We start from the raw sequence: 18,603 nt of genomic DNA, 5'->3' as shown, positions 1-18,603 counted from the left end.
GGAGCTGAAGGGATACAGACTGTGCAACAGGACTAGATACAAAAACTCAAAAATGGACAGCACAATAATACCTAATTGTAAAGTAATCATGTTAAAACACTGAATGAAGCTGCATCTGAGCTATAGGTTTTTTTTTTTTTGGTCTGTCTGTTTGTTTGTTTGTTTGTGTCTTTTTTTTTTACTATTATTATTATTTTTATTTTTTTCTCTATGTTAGCATTCTATATCTTTTTCTGTTGTTTTGCTAGTTCTTTTCCTAAATCGATGCAAATGTACTAAGAATTGATGATCGTGCATCTATGTGATGATGTTAAGAATTACTGATTGCATATGTAGAATGGAATGATTTCTAAATGTTGTGTTAATTTCTTTTTTTTCTTTAATTAATTAAAAAAAAAAAGTGATTGAGGGCAGGCCACTGTAGCTCAGCAGGCAGTTTTTGCCTGCCATGCCAGAGACCTGCCCATGCAGGAAAAAAAACGTGACTATATCTTTTCTGAGTACTTTAGAGTTAATATAAAATATATTCCCAGCATTTATTAGTATTTGGTTAAATAATTTTTTTCCAATAAGTTAAGGATTTAAAAAACAATGAAAAGCCACATGGACAGTATTTAATAAGTTATAAAGGACAAGAAAACAATAGATGTGTATTACTGTGCTTTGATTTGCTAAAGCTGCTGAAATGCAGTATACCAGAAAGGGACTGAATTTTAATAATGGGGATTTATTAGGTTACAAAATACAGTTCTAAGGCCATAAAAAATGTCCAGAGTAAGGCATCAACAATGCCTTCTCTGAAGAAAGGCTGCTGGTATATGGGACATCTCTGTCACATGGGAAGGAACATGTCCATATCTCCTGGTCCTTCTCTCCTGGGTCTCGTTGTTTTCAGGTTCTGGCTTCAGTGGCTCTTACTCTCTTCTGTGGGTACTTGTTTACCTCTCCAGGGACTTTCCTGTCTCTTCTCTCTCTCTGGGTATTTCTCTCTTGGGTTTTATGCTCATGAGAGGATAAAAGGCAGAAAAAGCCTCTCCAGTAAAGGATTAATTGGATAGGTCACATCTTAACCTTGAATTGGGTGGGTCACATCTTAACTGAAACAGCATAATCAAAAGGTCCCACACAGCATAGGTCTGCACCCACAAGAATGGATTGAAAGAATATGGCCTTTTCTGAGGTACATAATAGCTTCAAACCAGCACATACTGGTAATTGGGAAATATACTGAGTGATGTATATACACTATAACATTAAACTAGTGATAGCATTATTTAAATGCTTTATAAGAATTCTCCTCTTTAACATTGTTTAGTACATTTAACAGATACATCAAAATATAAATCAGAACATGCCATTCCTCTGCTCAAAACCTTTTGATAGTAGGGAAAGATAATTAGGAACAAACCTCCTGTAGTATAAAAGCTAGAGAAAATGTTTTAAAAATATATATGAAAGCTTTGGAAAGCTAACAAGATGTGAAGAATTATCAGGTGAGGGGAGGTCAGAGGTCATGTGAGATTAAGCCCAGTATTTGAGGCTACAGTGAATATCAGTGAACTAGCTATATACAACAACATGGATGGATATCACAAACATGTTGGAGTAAAGCAGGTAGACACAAAAGAATACAAGCTGTGATTCCATTAAAAAAAATTAAAGGGGGGAAAAAGGCACAGATGATTCTAAATTAGAGTATGTTTGGATGTACACTTAAACCATTGTAAGTCTAGATTTTAGTTACTTTTGAGGCAGGAGCTAGGATATAGTCATCTGAAGTGGCTTTTGGGTATTTGTAATTCTTGGCCTGAGTTACCACTCAGTGAACAAATGTTCACTTTGTGATATTACTAAGATGTACATTTTTGTCTTATGTATACCTCTCTAATGTATTCATATTAGACCATGTTAAAAAAAATTTTTTAACACTCCAGTGACTCCTTACACAACTTGGAGAAAAAGCCAAAGTCCTTAGAATGGCCTTCAAAGATTTAAAAACCTATCCTGTTATTACATCTCTTCCTCAACTTCTAGTTCCCCTTCCTCTTATAGTCTATTCCATCTGCACAGATCTCTTTGCTGTTCTTTGAATGTTACTGCCATATTATTGAGCCTTTGTACTTGCTTTCTTTTGGGACCTTGCTCAGAGGTTATCTTAGTAGAGTAACCTGTTTATACCCTTCACCCATGGTCCCTATTCCCCCTTATTTTCTTTATATTTTTTCTTATAGCACTTACCAACTTATATACTGTATAATATTTTTAACTTGTTTGTCTCCCTTAATCCAAATGTAAGGTAGGGAGGCAGGTGGAGATTTTGGTGTCTTTGGATACATGCCATAGCTGCAGCACCTAGGGCAGTACCTAGTCAATAGTAGGCACCTGGGAAATATTTGTTACAGGAATTAGTGAATGAATTTCAATATAGGCAGTGGTATAAAGAAATACTGCTCAATTCTATTTTCACCATTTTCTGTTACATAAAATAATGTCTAGATTTATTGCTAAAGTTGAATAATAATTAAAATTACTACTAAAATAGAAGCACAAAAATCCCATGTTACAAAGTAATTATGTAGCTTATTTGGGAATTAAATGAAATCTTTAGTACTATATAGTTCAAATATAGATATAATTATAATTGATCTTTCAGTGTTTAGTACTGAATCATCCAAAAATGATTAGTTTCTACGCTTACCAAAGTAACAGTCATGATCCTTGCCTCAGAATTTAAAATTTAAGGTGTCATTAATTTGACAAATAAAAACAGATAATTGAGCTGGCTAGATAAAGAATTAAGTAGCAGATAAGCTTAATAATGCCATTCATTTGTTGAATGTTTACAATGCATTCACTGTAAGCTTAGGCATTGTACTAAGTGGTTTTAAATGAATGTTCTCATTTAGTCTTCAAACATGCCTAAGAGGTAACCAATATATAGATAGGAAAACTGAAGCTGTAAAGGTCAAATAATCATTTGAATTAAGAGAATGGTAGACCTGAGATTTTAAGTCAGATTACCAGAGACCCTGGTATTAACCATTTACTATAAACCAAAGGAAGAGTAGAGACTTGTAAGCAGTGACAAATCATGAATTGCTTCTGAAAGGTGGACCAAATAAAATAAACTACTCCCCACTGTGATTATAAAGTTAAAGTACCACCCTAGGTGTTGGAAATAATAATAGTGAGCAGCAAGATAGATGCAGTTTCTACTATTAAGAAATTTACATTCTAACAGGAAATTAGTTTGGATATTGAATATTGAATTTTCATTATCTTATAAATAGATGAACTAGCATTGGATTAAGCTCATTTGGGAATATATATTGAACCTATTAATGAAAATCTTCATGTTTTAAGTAAGATAATTCAGATAGTAGTCACGATGGGGTCTTTTCTAATTAAGACAAAACCAGTTAAAGCCTTATGAAATGCATATTTATTGAAAGAATTATATTGATTAAATACAGTTTGGGAAACACTTTTGAAGCATTAACTATTTTTCTTTATTATAGCAGCTTCATGGAGTTTGGCCACAAGATGTTGTTGATGGAACTTGTGTAGCAGTAAATAACAAGTATCGACTAATGGCATTTGGTTGCGTGAGGTAATTGATATGAACTTTGGTATTTTTAAGAGTTATTGCGAAAAGTAATGTTGTTAAACATAAAATGTTTTCAACACACTTTGTCATACGTGTTGTAGTTTATGAATCAACCTTAATATGAAAACCTTAAAGTATTTTATTAGGTTGAAGTGAACAAATCTAAAGGGCAAATTTTGGTGGTTGAGCCTTTTAATTTTCAGATGTGGGTTTTTTCCAGAGTTAAAGAAGAAGTTTCAAGTTAAAAAGAGTAAATCAGTAAAATTGTAGGTTCTTTATTTTTTTAGTAAAGGATCTAGAAGGTTTTTAAAAATTCTTTTAGAGACCTCAGTGTAGACATTGCATTTGAATTCATGGGTGGCTGTTCCTGAGTTAATAAGCAAATTTAAAGCTCACACATGAAATCAATTTCTTATTTTAATTCATACTTGGAGGTTTTAGAAATAATATTGAATGCAAGTTATTCATTCAAATATTTGAATGCCTGCAAGTTCTAAACTCTTGGGATACATTAGAAAACCACAGACAGAGATGTCTCACTTTTTCAAGCTTTTATCTTAGCTCAAAATGAAAAATAATATATAAATTCCATCAGACTATCAAAATGAGATTTAGTGATTCTATAGAACATATATCTCATATTGTCTCCTGTCACATCATCTCCTCTTAAGTTATTTGTCAAAGTTTTTTATTGGTAGAAGAAGTCACCAATTTCATTATACTCAGTAATCTCTTTGTAAAGTCCTTGTTCTTGAGTTCCACTTTTTAATACACTGCTTCTCAGTCAGGTATTAAGTGTGGAAATGCAAATAATTTAGCTTAATACAAGAAAGAAGGGAAGCATTTTATCTTTTTTTCTTTCTTTTTTTTTTTTTTGACATGAGCAGGCTCTGGGAATCTAACCCGGGTCTCCGGCATGGCAGGTGAGAATTCTGCCACTGAGCCACCATGTGATTTGATCATTTTTTAGAATTTTGAAAATTGATACTCATGTTTGTTCATGAATGTGTTTTGACTATAATACTCCTTTTTCTTTTTTTCCGTTTGATTTTGATACCAAGAGTATGCCTGTTTTGTAAAACAAGATGAGCAGGGGTCTTCTTTTTCTCTTCTTCATTTATCTTTGAATCTGTATAATTAATTTTGATGAAACCATCAGGGCCTGTAATTTTCTTTGTGGGGATTTTTTGACTACTGATTCAGTTCAATTTGCTTAACTGATTTGAGAGGATGTAGATTTTCTCTCTCTTTGTAAGTCACTTTTGCAAGGTATTCTTCTAGGCATATTATGGATTTCATATATATTTTCAAATTTGAGGTGCATAGAGTTTTTAATATTCTTTTAAATTTTTGTGAAGTAACACCTTCAGAAAAGCACATAATCCAGATATTCACAGTTTAACAAATGATTTTAATACAAACACCCACCTGTTAACAACTGGGTCAAGATATAGAATGTCACTAGCCTACTGAGGCTCTACCCTATGCTACTTCCTAATCACAACTCCCTGGCCAACCATATCTCCCCCGATGGTAACTATTTTCGATCTGCTGTGATAATCATTTGCTTTTTTTTCTTTATAGTTTTACCATCCATGTATGCATTCCTGATGAATATAGTTTAGTTTATGTGGTTTTGAACTTTATATGAATGAAGCCATAGTCTATATTTTGGGTCTTGCTTCTTTAAACAACATTATGAGATTCATCCATATTGTTCGTTGGTAGCTGTCCCCTACTATATTCATTTCTTTAATTATTTATAAATAGTTAAATATTTATATGAATATGCCATAATTTATACACTTTGTTGTTGATGGATATTTGCATTTTCTCTTCGCTTTAGACTGTTATGAGGAAGATATTTCTCTAATGTATGGGTCATAGAGAATATGTTATCTTCATGCTTATTTAGATAATGCCAACCTGTTTTCCACTCCTGCTTTCCTGCCTTCTCTATAAAAAAATACAAGTTTGCCTTTTTCAGCAAATGCCCTTGGAATATAAAGAGGTAACTTGCAGAAACAAGTTACCTCTCCTTGTTCCTGCATCATTTAGATTTAGGGGAATAACTATCTTGCTTACTCATTGATGTTTTTATGAAGTTGATATTAGATTTTAACTGGATTTATTATAGAATATTACTAGAAAAAGTATATTGGTGTTTTTTTAACTTTGTAAATGAAAAGATTTAAGCAAATAAAAAATGCAAGGATAGTTCTTTGAAACCCATATACTCACCACTTAGATTCAGGCTATAAACATTTTGCCATATTTGCTTCATCTGTATATATACTTGCATTTATGTACACACAATGTGTGTGTTACTGAGGTATTTCAAAGTAAGCTGCAGACTTACTTTCATTAGTTACTGATTGCTGACACCAAGTTATCCTAAAATTTAGCAGCTTAAAACAGCAAACACTGTCTCACAGTTTCTGAGATTCAGGAATTGGGTGATCTGGTTCAGAATCTTTCACAGGGTTGTAGTAAGGCTGTCTGCCAGGGCTGCAGTTATCTCCATGCTTGACTGGGACTATAGGATCCATATCAGAGCTTGGTCACATGGTTGGTGGTGGTCAGAGTGTCTTATAATACAGTAGTAACTTCCCTCAGAGAAAATGGTCTAAGAGAAAAGCAAGCAACAGAGTATCCAGAATAGAAGTTGCAGTCTTTTATAACCTAATTTCAGAAGTGATGTATTGTCACTTCTGTCATATGCTGTTGATCATTTAAACCAACATGGTAATTGTAGATAGTGACTATACCAAGGGGATACATATGAGGAGAGAAAGTCAGTTTGGGGGCTGTCTTGGAGGATGGCTTCCAAAATACTTCATCCTTAAATTCTTAAGATTACATTTCTAAAAAAGGAACATTCTTTTATATAAGCCCAGTATTTATCTCACATGAAAAAATTAGCAATAAATCCCTCATATGATCAAATACACAGTTCATATTCAAATTTCCCCATTTGTTGCACAAATTTCTTTTATAGCTCCTTTATTCCAACCAGCATCCATTCAAAATTCTTGAATTATATTTGGTTATTATTTATCTTTAGTCACCTTTTGTGTACAACAATCTTTATGCCTTTCTTCTTATTTTCATTACATTGATCTTTTTCTCTTTGAAGAGTCCAGATCATTTGTTTATAAAATGTTGTACATTCTAGATTTACTGATATTCATTGTTTCCTTGTAATGGCATTTAATGTTTCCTTTCTCCTTTAATGACTGTAAACCAGTCTGTTTTTTTTTTGAGCAAATAAGGTCAAATGACTAATTCATATCAGGCTTGAAACAGCATCTAATGGAGGAAATTCACAGAGACAGGAGCAGTGGCAGGTGTGCAGTGTCCATTGAATTCAGGGCCAATGCCCAGGGTTCTAAGGAGGCCATGTATTAAAGTCTGCAAGAGGTGCTCTAACCCTAGGCTGTTATAAAATGCATGACTTGGAAAGTATTGGCTCACTCAGGATTATGATGCGAAATCTTGGCCTTAAACATTTTCAAATACCTCTACTATGATCACCTTCTGGCATGATCAGAGGCTAGGGTTGAAGTCTTGTGATTCTAGCTGTGTGACATAACAATAGCAGCTTTTAGCCCTGATCTGTTAGTACTAATCATTAGGCTGTAGCTGGTTACCTTGAAGTTCTCTAAGAAGCCACCTCTCTCTCTGGGATGCCAATTCACAGGAGATCAATCTTAAACAACCTAACTAGTCTTTCTGCTTAAAGGTTTGGTTAGATTCTGGTTTTTTACATGGATGATGATGTATACTTCCTATGGCATCAAGTGGTAATAATAGTGCGTTGTCCCAATTCTAATGACACTGATCATGTAAGGTGTTAATAGCCATATCTTTGTATTGTAGAGGTACCTTTTTTTTCCTTTTGCTTTGGAATTAAGAAGTAATGTCTTTTTAATGAACACATACTTTTATAATGGGCTAGTGAGGGTTGAAAACAAAAATAATTTAAAGAGAATAGTCACTGTAGGATACTTATATGTATTAGTTTTTTATAACTAGTGACTTAGCTCCTACTTCTTATATTTTAAATATTTGAACAGCTCTTTTTCTTGAGGGTGCAACAATCCAGGATTAGCAGATGGCAATTGTCAGATATAAAGCAAAAGCAAGTAAATACCTACTAGCATTTAGTGTTATCTCTCAGCAAGGTGTCTAATTGGGCAGGTGGTCTGGAAAGATAGTTGTTCCCAATATTTCACTTCTGACCATTGGAATAACAGAGACCACATTATCCTTCCCACTGCAAACAAGAAAATGGATAAAATATGAAGTAGCTATTTTCAAGAAATGAACTGTCAGGCAATAAAGGATAGTGATCCTTCAAAGATGAGAAATTAAGTAAACCCTTCAGTTATCCCACCTTTTATTGCTTTGAGAGTTTTCTAGGGCACTGCAGAGGGATGGGCAGAAAGAACCTACTAGACTCCCTGAGTTGAGTACGTGGAACTAAAAGTGAGGTGAAACCAAGGCAGCTGGAGTCCAAAGGCACTGTACCAAAGGGGGAGAAGGTGGCACAGAGTGGGGACTCCTGAGAGCTGCAAAGGGTCCCTGTTGAGTATTAAACTGAAATATGGAAGATATAAATAAGACCCAAATACATTTTCTGGAGATGGAAATTACACTGTCTGGGATGAAATATACAGAATGGGCTTAATTGCAGATTGGGCATTGCAGAAGAAAAGATTAGAAAACTTGAAGAACACAGCACAAGAAATTATCAAAACTGAAACAGAGAAAAGAGGGAAAAAAGCAGAGTATTAGTGAGTTGTGGGACAATTTCAAGCAGATCGTTTTCCATGAGTTCTATTTAGACCCAGTCCTAATCTTTGAGAAGATTGAGACCTAGCTGGAAATGGATCAGAGCTGCTGTGGATAAACCATACCAAGAAAGAATACATATAAGTATCAGAAAATTTGGGCAGGCATAAGCCAGTGTCATCATGATGTGTGCAAAGGCAACCTTCAATTAAAAAGCATCTTAAGAACAACATTTGTTTTTCATTTTCATTGTAATGTTGCATAAGTAATGTTGACTGAAATCCAGTGCCTCCTTTTCAGATGCTTAATGTTTGTTAAAGTTTTGAACTGAGAAAAGCTCCATAAGCAAAAATAAGAATTTTTGTCTTCATTGTAATTCAGTTTTGTAATTTATCTAGAAGTAATATGGAGATTTTTAGGATTCAGATTCTGGCCCTTCATAAATTTGAGCCTTTTTAAATGAAATAACCAGATATACCATGTACACTACAGAGCATGTATAATGTATATATGAGATATAAAAAATAATAAAATTAAAATCCATATAAAATGCTATTTAACTTAAGAAATAGCACATTACCAGTATTGATGAAACCCCCTGATTTTCTTTAAGGGGAATCCTTTCTCCACTAGGGCAGTCTCTAATCTGGAATTTGTGTACATTTGTTCTTTGCTCTATTTTTGCACAGATATATTTAACCTATTGTTTTCCGTGTTTTTTACTGGATGAAATAGAACAATACTGTATGTGTATTTTTTGCTACTCATGTTAATGCTTGTAGCTAAAGTTCATTAGTTTTCAATGCTGTATGGTATTCTACTATATGAATATTCCATAGTTTATTTTTCCTTTCTCTTATTACTGAACATCTGTGTTTTTTTGCAGTTATACGCAGTACTACAATGAACATTGTACATGTCTCCTGACAGCATATAAACAAAGCTTTCTAGAATATATATATCTAGAGATGAAATTGCTAGATTACAACATATGCATTTGTTCACAATTGAGTTAACTGTAAATTGCTTAAAAAATGATTTTGTTCTAGTTTACACTTTTACCAGCAAAGCATAAGTTTCTATAATCATACTTTTCATGTTTGTATTTTTTTCCCCACTAAATAAATTTCCTTAAAGTGTGTTTGTTTTCACAGTGGTTCTGTGCAGGTTTACACAATAGATAACACCACTGGAGCCATGCTACTGTCTCATAAATTAGAGCTAACAGCGAAACAGTATCCTGGTGAGTCCTTTTCTGTTTTTTATTTTTCAAAAAAGTTTTTAATGTATTGTTAATATGTGTAGTATATGCTGATTTTCAATTATATTATATACACAGTAGATCAAATATTGTTAGAACATACGTTATTGTAACAATATTCTGTATGATCAAAGGATTTCTGTAAAACTAGAAAATCTTCTATGACGCTTCTTTTCTCTCTTCTGTCTTAGTTTCCTAGGGCTTCTGTAACAAAGTACCACAAACTCAATCACTTAAAACAATAGAAACCTATTGTTTCACAGTTCTGGATGCTGGCAGTCAGAATTCTGTAGGGAAGAATCCTTCCTTGCTGGCAATTCTTGGGCTTTAGTCTTTGCTCAGTTATCACTTAGTGTTCTCCTGTATATCTTTCTGTGTCTCCACTTTCCTTCTTATGACAATGCCACTTACATTGGATTAAGGTCCCACTTTGTTCCAGTATGACTTCATTTTAATTTGCCTAATTTTACCTGTAATGACTCTGTTTCAAGATAAGGGCACATTTTGAGGTACTGAGAATTAAGACTAAAACATATCTTTGGGGGATACAGTTCAACTCAACACTTTCACATAGTCCTCTCCATATTCACTGTTGGCTACCTGCATTTTAGCTCCTATATTGCTTATTTGGTCTCATTACATCTGTTATTTTAATCTTTCTAGTTTAATTAATTCATTTGACAAATACTTATTAAGTACCTACTATATACTGTTCTAAATGTTGGATATTCAGCAGTAAACAAAACAGAAATCCCTTTCTGAATCCTTTAATGAATCGTACTGTCTACCAGATTAAATTACTTGTCATTGGAAATACTTTTGACTGAAAGAAACAGAAAACCTGGCACACCATGACTTACGTTTTCTCAAATAGTAGCAAATCTAAAAGTAATCTTTCACTGACATTCATTGGCCTTTCATTGATGGTCATCGGGTAGCTCCTGAGTTCGAAGCATTACTTCTGCATTTGAGTCAAAAAAAAAAAAAAAAAAAAAAGAAGGAAACAGGGTGGGCACATCTCTTTCTTTGATTGGAAAATCTAAAACATTCCCAGAAGCATGGCCACCTTGCCACCAGTTCCAGCTGTCTTCCGCTTACATGTAATTGGTCATAACTGTGTCGCTTTAGACTTCAAGGAAAACTTGTAAGTGTTGCCTTTTCAAATTCATTATGGTGAAAGTAGGCAAGGGAAGATGATACAAAAAGGGGTTATACCAACTGTTTATACCACATATGTGGCATATACTGCCATCTTCCTTATTGCTCTGCATTATTTTGATTTATTATACCCTTGGTATATCTGTAAATTTCACAACATCCTTATGCCACAAGAGATACCAAAAGTTCCATTTATTTAGTATTGAGTAACAATATAATATGATCTATGGCCTAGCAGCATAGTAGCATTAAAAAAAATACATATAAATGAAAAAAATTTTTATTTTATTTTAACCATAATTCCTTAATAATATAATATATACACCTGCTGGGCATTATACAGTTTCTCAGACTTTAGAGTCAGAATGGGCACCACTACCCTTCTTTCCTGTTCCATATTGATTTTCACACAGCAATTGCTTTGTGCCATGTGATAAAAAGCATCACAGCAACTGCTGGAAACCCTGCTCCAAAGAAAGATATAACAATGTCAAAAGGAATGGAGTACAACCTAATGTTGAAACTGTGTTCTACCCGGAGCTAGTCATTTACATATTATCTAACAGATGCTGTGAATCACTCTCTTTCCCTTAAAAATTTACAGTATCTCACAGCCCTTCTGTGAGTTCTCAGTAGTAATCTAGACTGCCTTGGCACACGGCTTAAGCTTTACCAAACTACCTGCAGTTCCTTGACTACCTCCATGCTGTTTGATGCCTTTGACTCTCATACTGATCTCTTTAACTGAAATGTCCTGTTTTTCTTCTTGGAGGGCACATATTCATCTCATGAGCACAACTCAAGTGACATCTTTTATGATTACGTAGAATATAATTCTTTCACTTTTGCCCCCATTCTGCCCTGTATATATGTCTTTCTTAACATCAATAATGCTTTATCAAACGTATTAGTATCCATGCTTCTTTTTTCTTACCTGTTTTCTTACACCAAACTCATTAAGCTTAGTGAGAAGCACATAGTAGAAATGTGATGAATGTGATTAATGGTTTTTAAGTCAAGGCCAGTGACTTTGCGATGATTGCATTTTATTACTATATGTCTTCCGAATTTAGAGTATACTCTGTCCTATTTCTGTGTTACTAATTGGAAGTCTTTCAAACTATCTGTCCTTCCTCCATTCCCCAGATTTTAGATATGCTCCCATTATTGAGAATCATTGCTATGAGACTATACAAATTTCTCTGAGGTTTGGGATCAGAAAAAAATTGAGAACACCCACCTAAATCTAATTGAATAATAAAAATTTTATGGGACTTAACTCAGCCTCTTCCTAGGGGTTATCTCTTAGCAAAATTTCACTTCAGCATTAGAATGTTAATATCCCTGTGGAGTTTATTGAAATGGGGTTTGTCAAAATGATACATTTTCTATGGCAAAAATAGAAATGCAAATTAGAAAATGCACTTTTTTTTTTTTGGCCTTGAAAGATGTTCACAATATATTAAGTGAAAAAGCAGGTTACAAAACAGTATACATGAGTACATTTTTATAAAAATACTCATATTTAGCAAAATAAAAGGACAAATGATATTTACCAAAATATTAATATTGGTTATTTGAACATGGTAGGATGATGACTGAGTTTGCTTACCACCACCAACTCTTTGTTTTGGCCTATTTGGATTGTCTTTAATAAAGGTTATTATTACTATTTTTTTTTCAATGAGAGAAAGAGTTTATTACCGCATGCATAGTAGGAGAGCAGATGGCCTAGAAGCCCAAAATCTGTCTCAGAAGATTATTTTATAAATGGGGGCTGGAGATGGTAAGGTAAGGTATCACCTCAGATTAGCCCAAATATATCCCCAAAACTCCTTCTGGCAAAGTAAACATATCTATTCATCCCATGTCTTGGAAATTGCTTCTCCCTTATAAATATGAGTGTCTTTCAAAGATGATATTCTCTCAAATTTTCTTTTAGACAAACCATACAAAAGCAATTATTGACACTAAAACAAAAAAACTCAAGTTACTTATCACCAAAAAGAACAGATGAGAAAATACAAATCCTTACTTTAAAAAAACAACCTAAGTTACATGCTACTAAATTATACAAAGTTATATTATCTAAATTTAATTTATTATAAAGATCAAGAGAGCACACTAGAAGTTGGTGTCTTGTGTGGTATACCATTCATAGCACTCACTGTTCATTTCATTCACTCACCCATGCAGACAGTATATACACAGTGTCTGTTGTCTGTTGGTTCCATAGTAAAAGAGGAAACTTGAAATTTCAGTTAAAAAGGTAAAATGAGGACATTTATCAACAAACTGTAGAACTCCTCTTCTGGAAGAGGATACTATGGTATTTGAAATATGCTTTGAAAAAAAAAATCATATACAAAATGAAAGGGGCACCATTTCAAGAGCAATGTATTACATTAAACTTAAATGAATTCAGTATTCATAATAATTTAACAAAAGCAAATCTAGTCTTAACAAAAAGCTCCAATAACTAAGACTATTTTAACAAGCACAATGAACAGCATAAACACTGTTAACGGGCACCAGGTTCAATAGGACAAACAATATTTACTTCTGCATTCACACTTCATTTTTCAATTACATTTTAAAAAATGCTGCTGCTTAAGCTATGAATGTTTTACAAAAAAGTGTTTTAAATTTTAAGAAATATATCAAAAGCTAAAATTCTAGCTAGGTTTTTCAGGCAAGGTATTATGTAATCAAGACAAACTCAAATTTATAATAAAGGCAACTTGCATTCAAAATGAACTCTACCTTTATATTTTATTAAAAGGACAAACATCATGAATTAACCCAGCTGTTTACTTGAATTACAAAAGTAACATGATTCAATATGAAAATAAGAAATTGTCTACAAATCTCTGACAGTAATAAATTACAATATACAATGCATACAGGAGTCATACAGAGCAACAAATTCTCATACAAAAAAAATATTTTAATACATTTAAAATAAAAATTTTTCTTTAAAATCATTCATGAAAAAGATTCTCAAGTCTGAATTAACTCCTCAGTTAGTCATACATCAGGAAGCTACATTACAGCTGTTTAATGTATAAAGAGACATTTTTCCAACTGTTTTCTTCTGATGTCTCTGTTCCAGAATTGTAGAGCCTCTTCCACTTCTCTACACCCCCTACTCTATCATTTCTTCAGATTATGAAAACTGAATTTGTTGAACACCAGAAATCTGTAGATATGATGATGTATAAACTACAACATTTTGTTGTTGACCATTTGCAGTTGTTAAGCCAGCTGATAACTGGTTAGTAAATGCTTCCTCTGTAAGGTCTTCACTCAGTCCATCTGTAGTGGTGACTCTTCCACCAATTCTTTTCTTTCCTTTCATTGCCTCTCTGAATTTCTGAAGGTATAATTTCAGAGGTTCTGTGTAACTGTCAAAGCCTAAGGTGGACATGGCAAAGAGAGTATCCTCTCCTTTGACTGCCTTCCATTTCTCTTGATGGTATCTTTCACTCGCTTCAGATGTTATAAAACTGAAGAACTCATTCACACATTCTTGAATACATTTTTTGGCATCTTTTACAGTCTTTCCTGTTTGAGGTATGGGATTTTTCATTATTCTTGCCACATTTGCAATAGGAAAATATTGATCTTGTTCTCTGAAACTTCCTTTTGAGCCATTTGTGTCCTCATGATCATTCATGCTGCCCTCAGTATCATCATGAGACTGTATAACAAAATGACTTCCTCCATTATAGTCTGCAGAAATTCCTAGTTTGAGAAGCATCTGTTGTAAAACTGTCACTATCCATTGTCATGAAACACTGTCAGCATGGACTGCAAGCGGTGCTCAGGAGCACCTCTCTTAGAAGATGTCTGGTCTCTGATCAATTGCAACCTCAAATGCAGCCCTAGTCGGCTCCCTTCTTCAGTTGGCTGTTTGATTGAACAAAAAATGGCTGTGAGGGAGCCAGTCCCAGCACAGAGCTCTGCTTCCCAGTCTCTAGGTAGTGTTCTTAATGTTTTTAACTGTTAATGTTGGTTTAGAGTTACCCACATATATACCAGTATTTTGCCCAACATTTTTTTTAACAACTCAAACCTTCTACCTGAGATCATTTTCTGCCTGAAATGTATCCTTCAGAATTCCTTTAGAGAAGTTCTTGTGAGAAACTTTCTAATTTTTTTCTTCTGGAAATGTTTTTGTTTTGCCCTTGTGATTTAACTTTATTTTAATTGGATATGTAGTTCTGTATAGAAGATTTGTGTCTCTACATTGAAGAAATCGTTCCAGTGTCATTGGGTTTCCATTGTTGCTACTGAGAAGTCATCAGTCAAGGTGTATTCTCTTTTCAGGAGAGCGTTTTTTTATTTTCTTTTTAGGAGCTTTTAAGACCACTTTGTCTTTGGTGTTCTTCAGTTTCACTATGATATAGAAGGTGGCAATTTTGTATTTTTTAACCTGCTTGAAATTCAGGCTTGCTGAATTTGAGAATACATATCTTCTAACAGTTTTGGAATATTATCACTATAAATATTGCCTTTTCCTTCATCTCTGTTTCTGGAACTCTCATTAAATATATGTTACACTTTTTTCTATTTTTTTGTTATTCCGGCTTTTAAAGTTTTCATTTCTTTGTTTCTGTAGGCTGCATTCTAGAAAATTTCTTCAAATTTACTAGTTCACTAATATTCTCTTCAGTTATGTCTAATTTGCTGCTTAAGATGTCCATTAAGATTTTTATTTCAATTATTGTATTTTGTTATTTCCAGAAAGCTTATTTACCTTTTTTCATCTGTGTTTTCCTTGTGCGTATTTTCAATCTTCTGTTTCTTTAGATATATTTTATAGCTTATTTTTAAAATATATTTTATATTCTGTGTGTATTCGTCCCAGTATTCGAAGTTTTTTTGAGTCTGTTCCTGCTATCTCTTGGTTCTTTGGGTTCTCATTCGTTCATGCATTTTGGGATTTTTTATTGCAGGGTTATTGTTTTTCTTGACTGCTTTGAAATCTGGATTGAATTTCTTCTTATTCCAGAAAGGATTTGTATTTGCTTCTGCCAGTCACCTGGGGGGACTACATCAATCTGGAACCCCTTTGCATTATAGTCTCTGTTTCAGATCTTTTGAAGTACACAAACAGCACAAATTACAAATCAGTGTGAGGGCTTACTTGTGGCTACAGATTCTCAGGGGAAGTTCTTTATTCTCCTTCCAGTACCATGGATGAAACACAAAATTTGTTCCTTGCTATTTCTTTCCCTCCTACACAGCAGGATTTATTTCTTGTTCTCCTTTATACTGTGCATAATGTCATCTGTAGTCCCAGTGTTACATGAGTATCTTCTATTAGATTCCCTGCCTTGGGCAAGCCCTGTGCTTTTTCTCCTGTTCCTCCACAAGCTCTCATTCAGTAGAGACAAAGACTGGAACCCCCAGTTTTGGCAGAAAACTTCAGGACAAAAGTACTTTATGTACTCTTACCTTTCAGTATTCGATTGTTCTGAGGTATATAAATATTCTATTCAGCAATTTACTTGTTTCAATCTGGAGGTTCATTAAAGATGTCTGATTTACTGTATTGCCAGAAATAGAAATTTCCTGGTTTTTTTTTTAACATTTTTAATTGTAAAATATAATTATATACAAAAAAGCAATAAATTTCAAAGTACATTTTAATAAGTAGTTTTAGAAGAAATTTCAAAGTATGGCATGGGTTACAGTTCCCCAATTTCAAGTATTTCCTTCTAGCTGCTCTAAGACACTGGAGACTAAAAAGGAATAGCAAATAATGATTCAATAGGCATACTCATTTGTTAAATTCGATCTTCTCTGATACAGCTCTTCCTTTTCCTTTGAACTTTCTCCCAGTCTTTAGGAATATTGGGGCAAATGACTGTTCTCACTGTTCTAACTTCTTAAAAAGGGGTGTTGACATTATGGGATGGAAGGACCGCAACTGGTTGATGATGCTCTTGGAGAGACTAGTAACTCTGGGTTTCAGGCTTATCTGACCTAGGAAACATCTGGAGGTTTTAGGTTTATGAAAAATAAAGTTAGCGAGTGAAACTTTTATAGGGTCTCAAGTAGAGCCCTGGGTTTTCTTTAGGATTTACTGGAGCACTGTTGTTTGGGACTTGGCATACCATGGCAGTTAACAATATCTAGCTAATTACTTCTTAATTTTTTATCATTCTTATTGTATAGCCTTAAATGCATGCATATATTTTTCTCTAAGAATAATTTTTATGGCAGCTCACAGGAACAGAGTGCTGTTTCTTGATTGTGGTTTCTGGTTCTTTTATCTGTTTAATTATATTAACCATACTTATTTTATGCTGTGCTTTCCATACAGGAGCCACTAGCCACATGTATCTATTTAATTGAAATCAAACAAAATTTTAAAATCTCTTTCCTTAGTTACAGTAGCCACATCTTTGTGTTCATGTAGTGTTCATGTGGCTTGTGGCTGTTAACCCAGCCCTGAGAGAACATTGACATCATCACAAAAGGTTATGTTGATTGGTTCTAATCAACAGAACTGTATTGAGTTTCCAGATTGTCTCTTTTCTCAATTTCTTGAATGTTAATTCTGTCTGTTGACACTTACTCTTAAGGTCTTGGTTATGGGAGAATTCTGACCCCTTAAGTTATATAACTGTAGGCTATAAATCTGCTTAATTTGTTGAGAGACTTGTATATTTCTTCTACAACTTGAACAGAGACAAACTTCCTCATTTTCTTTTTTTTTTTACATGGGCAGGCACCGGGAATCGAACCTGGGTCCTCGGGCATGGCAGGCAAGCACTCTTACCTGCTGAGCCACCGTGGCCTGCCCCTCATTTTCTTTTCACTAGGTTGGCAGATTAAGGTTGCAGCCCTTTATGAGTCCTTCATAATACAATAGCCTCCATTCCAATTCCTGGAATTATGCTGGCCCAAGGCTTCTTTGTTTAGTCTTCAAATGGGAATACAAAGCCTCAAGCCCTTAACCAAACCTGGCTGTCATCCAAATCTTCTATCCCTGAATTTTCAACCACCCTCTCCCACCATGGCTCCCTTAGCTCAAGCACTGACCAGTCCAGCTTTCAGTTTTCTATTTTCTTTTGGCTCCTGGAGAGTTTCTTTTCTTTCTGGGAAGTTCAGCTTTGTAACAAAATCTTTGAGTTACTTTTTTGGAGGGGAAGGGAATGTATGGATGTATGGGCTGGAAATTGAACCTAGGTCTCCTGCATGGCAAAAACATTATACCACTGAACCACCTGTGTACCCTTTGAATTAATTTTTTTTTCTTAAATAACTTATTAAATTGTAAAATATAGCATATGTACAAAGCAAAGAAAGAAAAAGAAATAATTTTCAAAGCACACTTCAATAAGTAGTTACAGAACAGATTTCAGTATTTGCTATGGGTTACATTCCACTATTTCAGATTTTTTCTTCTGCTGTTGGAGGCTAGAAGAAATATCAGTATGGTGATTCAGCAGTCATACTTGTTTGTTATGAAATGCCCATTCTGACTTCTTAATGTTGAAAGCTGGTGTTGACACTAAAGGATTGGGGAATGTAATTAGTTGATAATCTTGGAGAGGCTGGTCTCTCTGGGTTTCAGAATTTAGCTGATCTAGGAACCCTTCAGGAATTATAGGTTCCAAGAAAGCAAACCTAGTGCATGAAACCTTTATAGAATCTCAGTTCAAGCCCTAGGTGTTCTTAAAAGTCAGCAGGACTGATGTTGATTGGAGTTTAGTAAACCATGGCAATTAGCACTATCTAAATGAAGCTTGCATAAGAGCAGCCTCCGGAA

At 34.1% G+C, this 18,603-nt stretch overlaps 1 protein-coding gene and 1 pseudogene across 4 annotated transcripts in view; one reads left to right on the top strand and one right to left on the bottom strand.

Moving 5' to 3' along the window:
• Positions 1-18,603, top strand: part of RIC1 (RIC1 partner of RAB6A GEF complex) — a 241,998-nt gene that overhangs the window by 136,723 nt on the left and 86,672 nt on the right. For 3 of the 4 annotated variants that reach the window (XM_077148249.1, XM_077148248.1, XM_077148251.1), the window contains exons 7-8: positions 3,519-3,610; positions 9,556-9,644. In XM_077148249.1, coding sequence (XP_077004364.1) covers positions 3,519-3,610; positions 9,556-9,644 — 181 coding nt within the window. The remainder of the gene's footprint in view (positions 1-3,518; positions 3,611-9,555; positions 9,645-18,603) is intronic. The other variant, XM_077148250.1, reaches the window with a different exon arrangement.
• LOC143673570 (nuclear transcription factor Y subunit beta pseudogene) lies at positions 13,987-14,611 on the bottom strand (annotated as a pseudogene).

The sequence above is a fragment of the Tamandua tetradactyla genome, chromosome 2 (assembly GCF_023851605.1).
Source record: "Tamandua tetradactyla isolate mTamTet1 chromosome 2, mTamTet1.pri, whole genome shotgun sequence".
NCBI lineage: Eukaryota > Metazoa > Chordata > Mammalia > Pilosa > Myrmecophagidae > Tamandua > Tamandua tetradactyla.
Note: the sequence above shows the minus strand (reverse complement) of the source record. Positions and strands in the feature narration are given on the sequence as shown.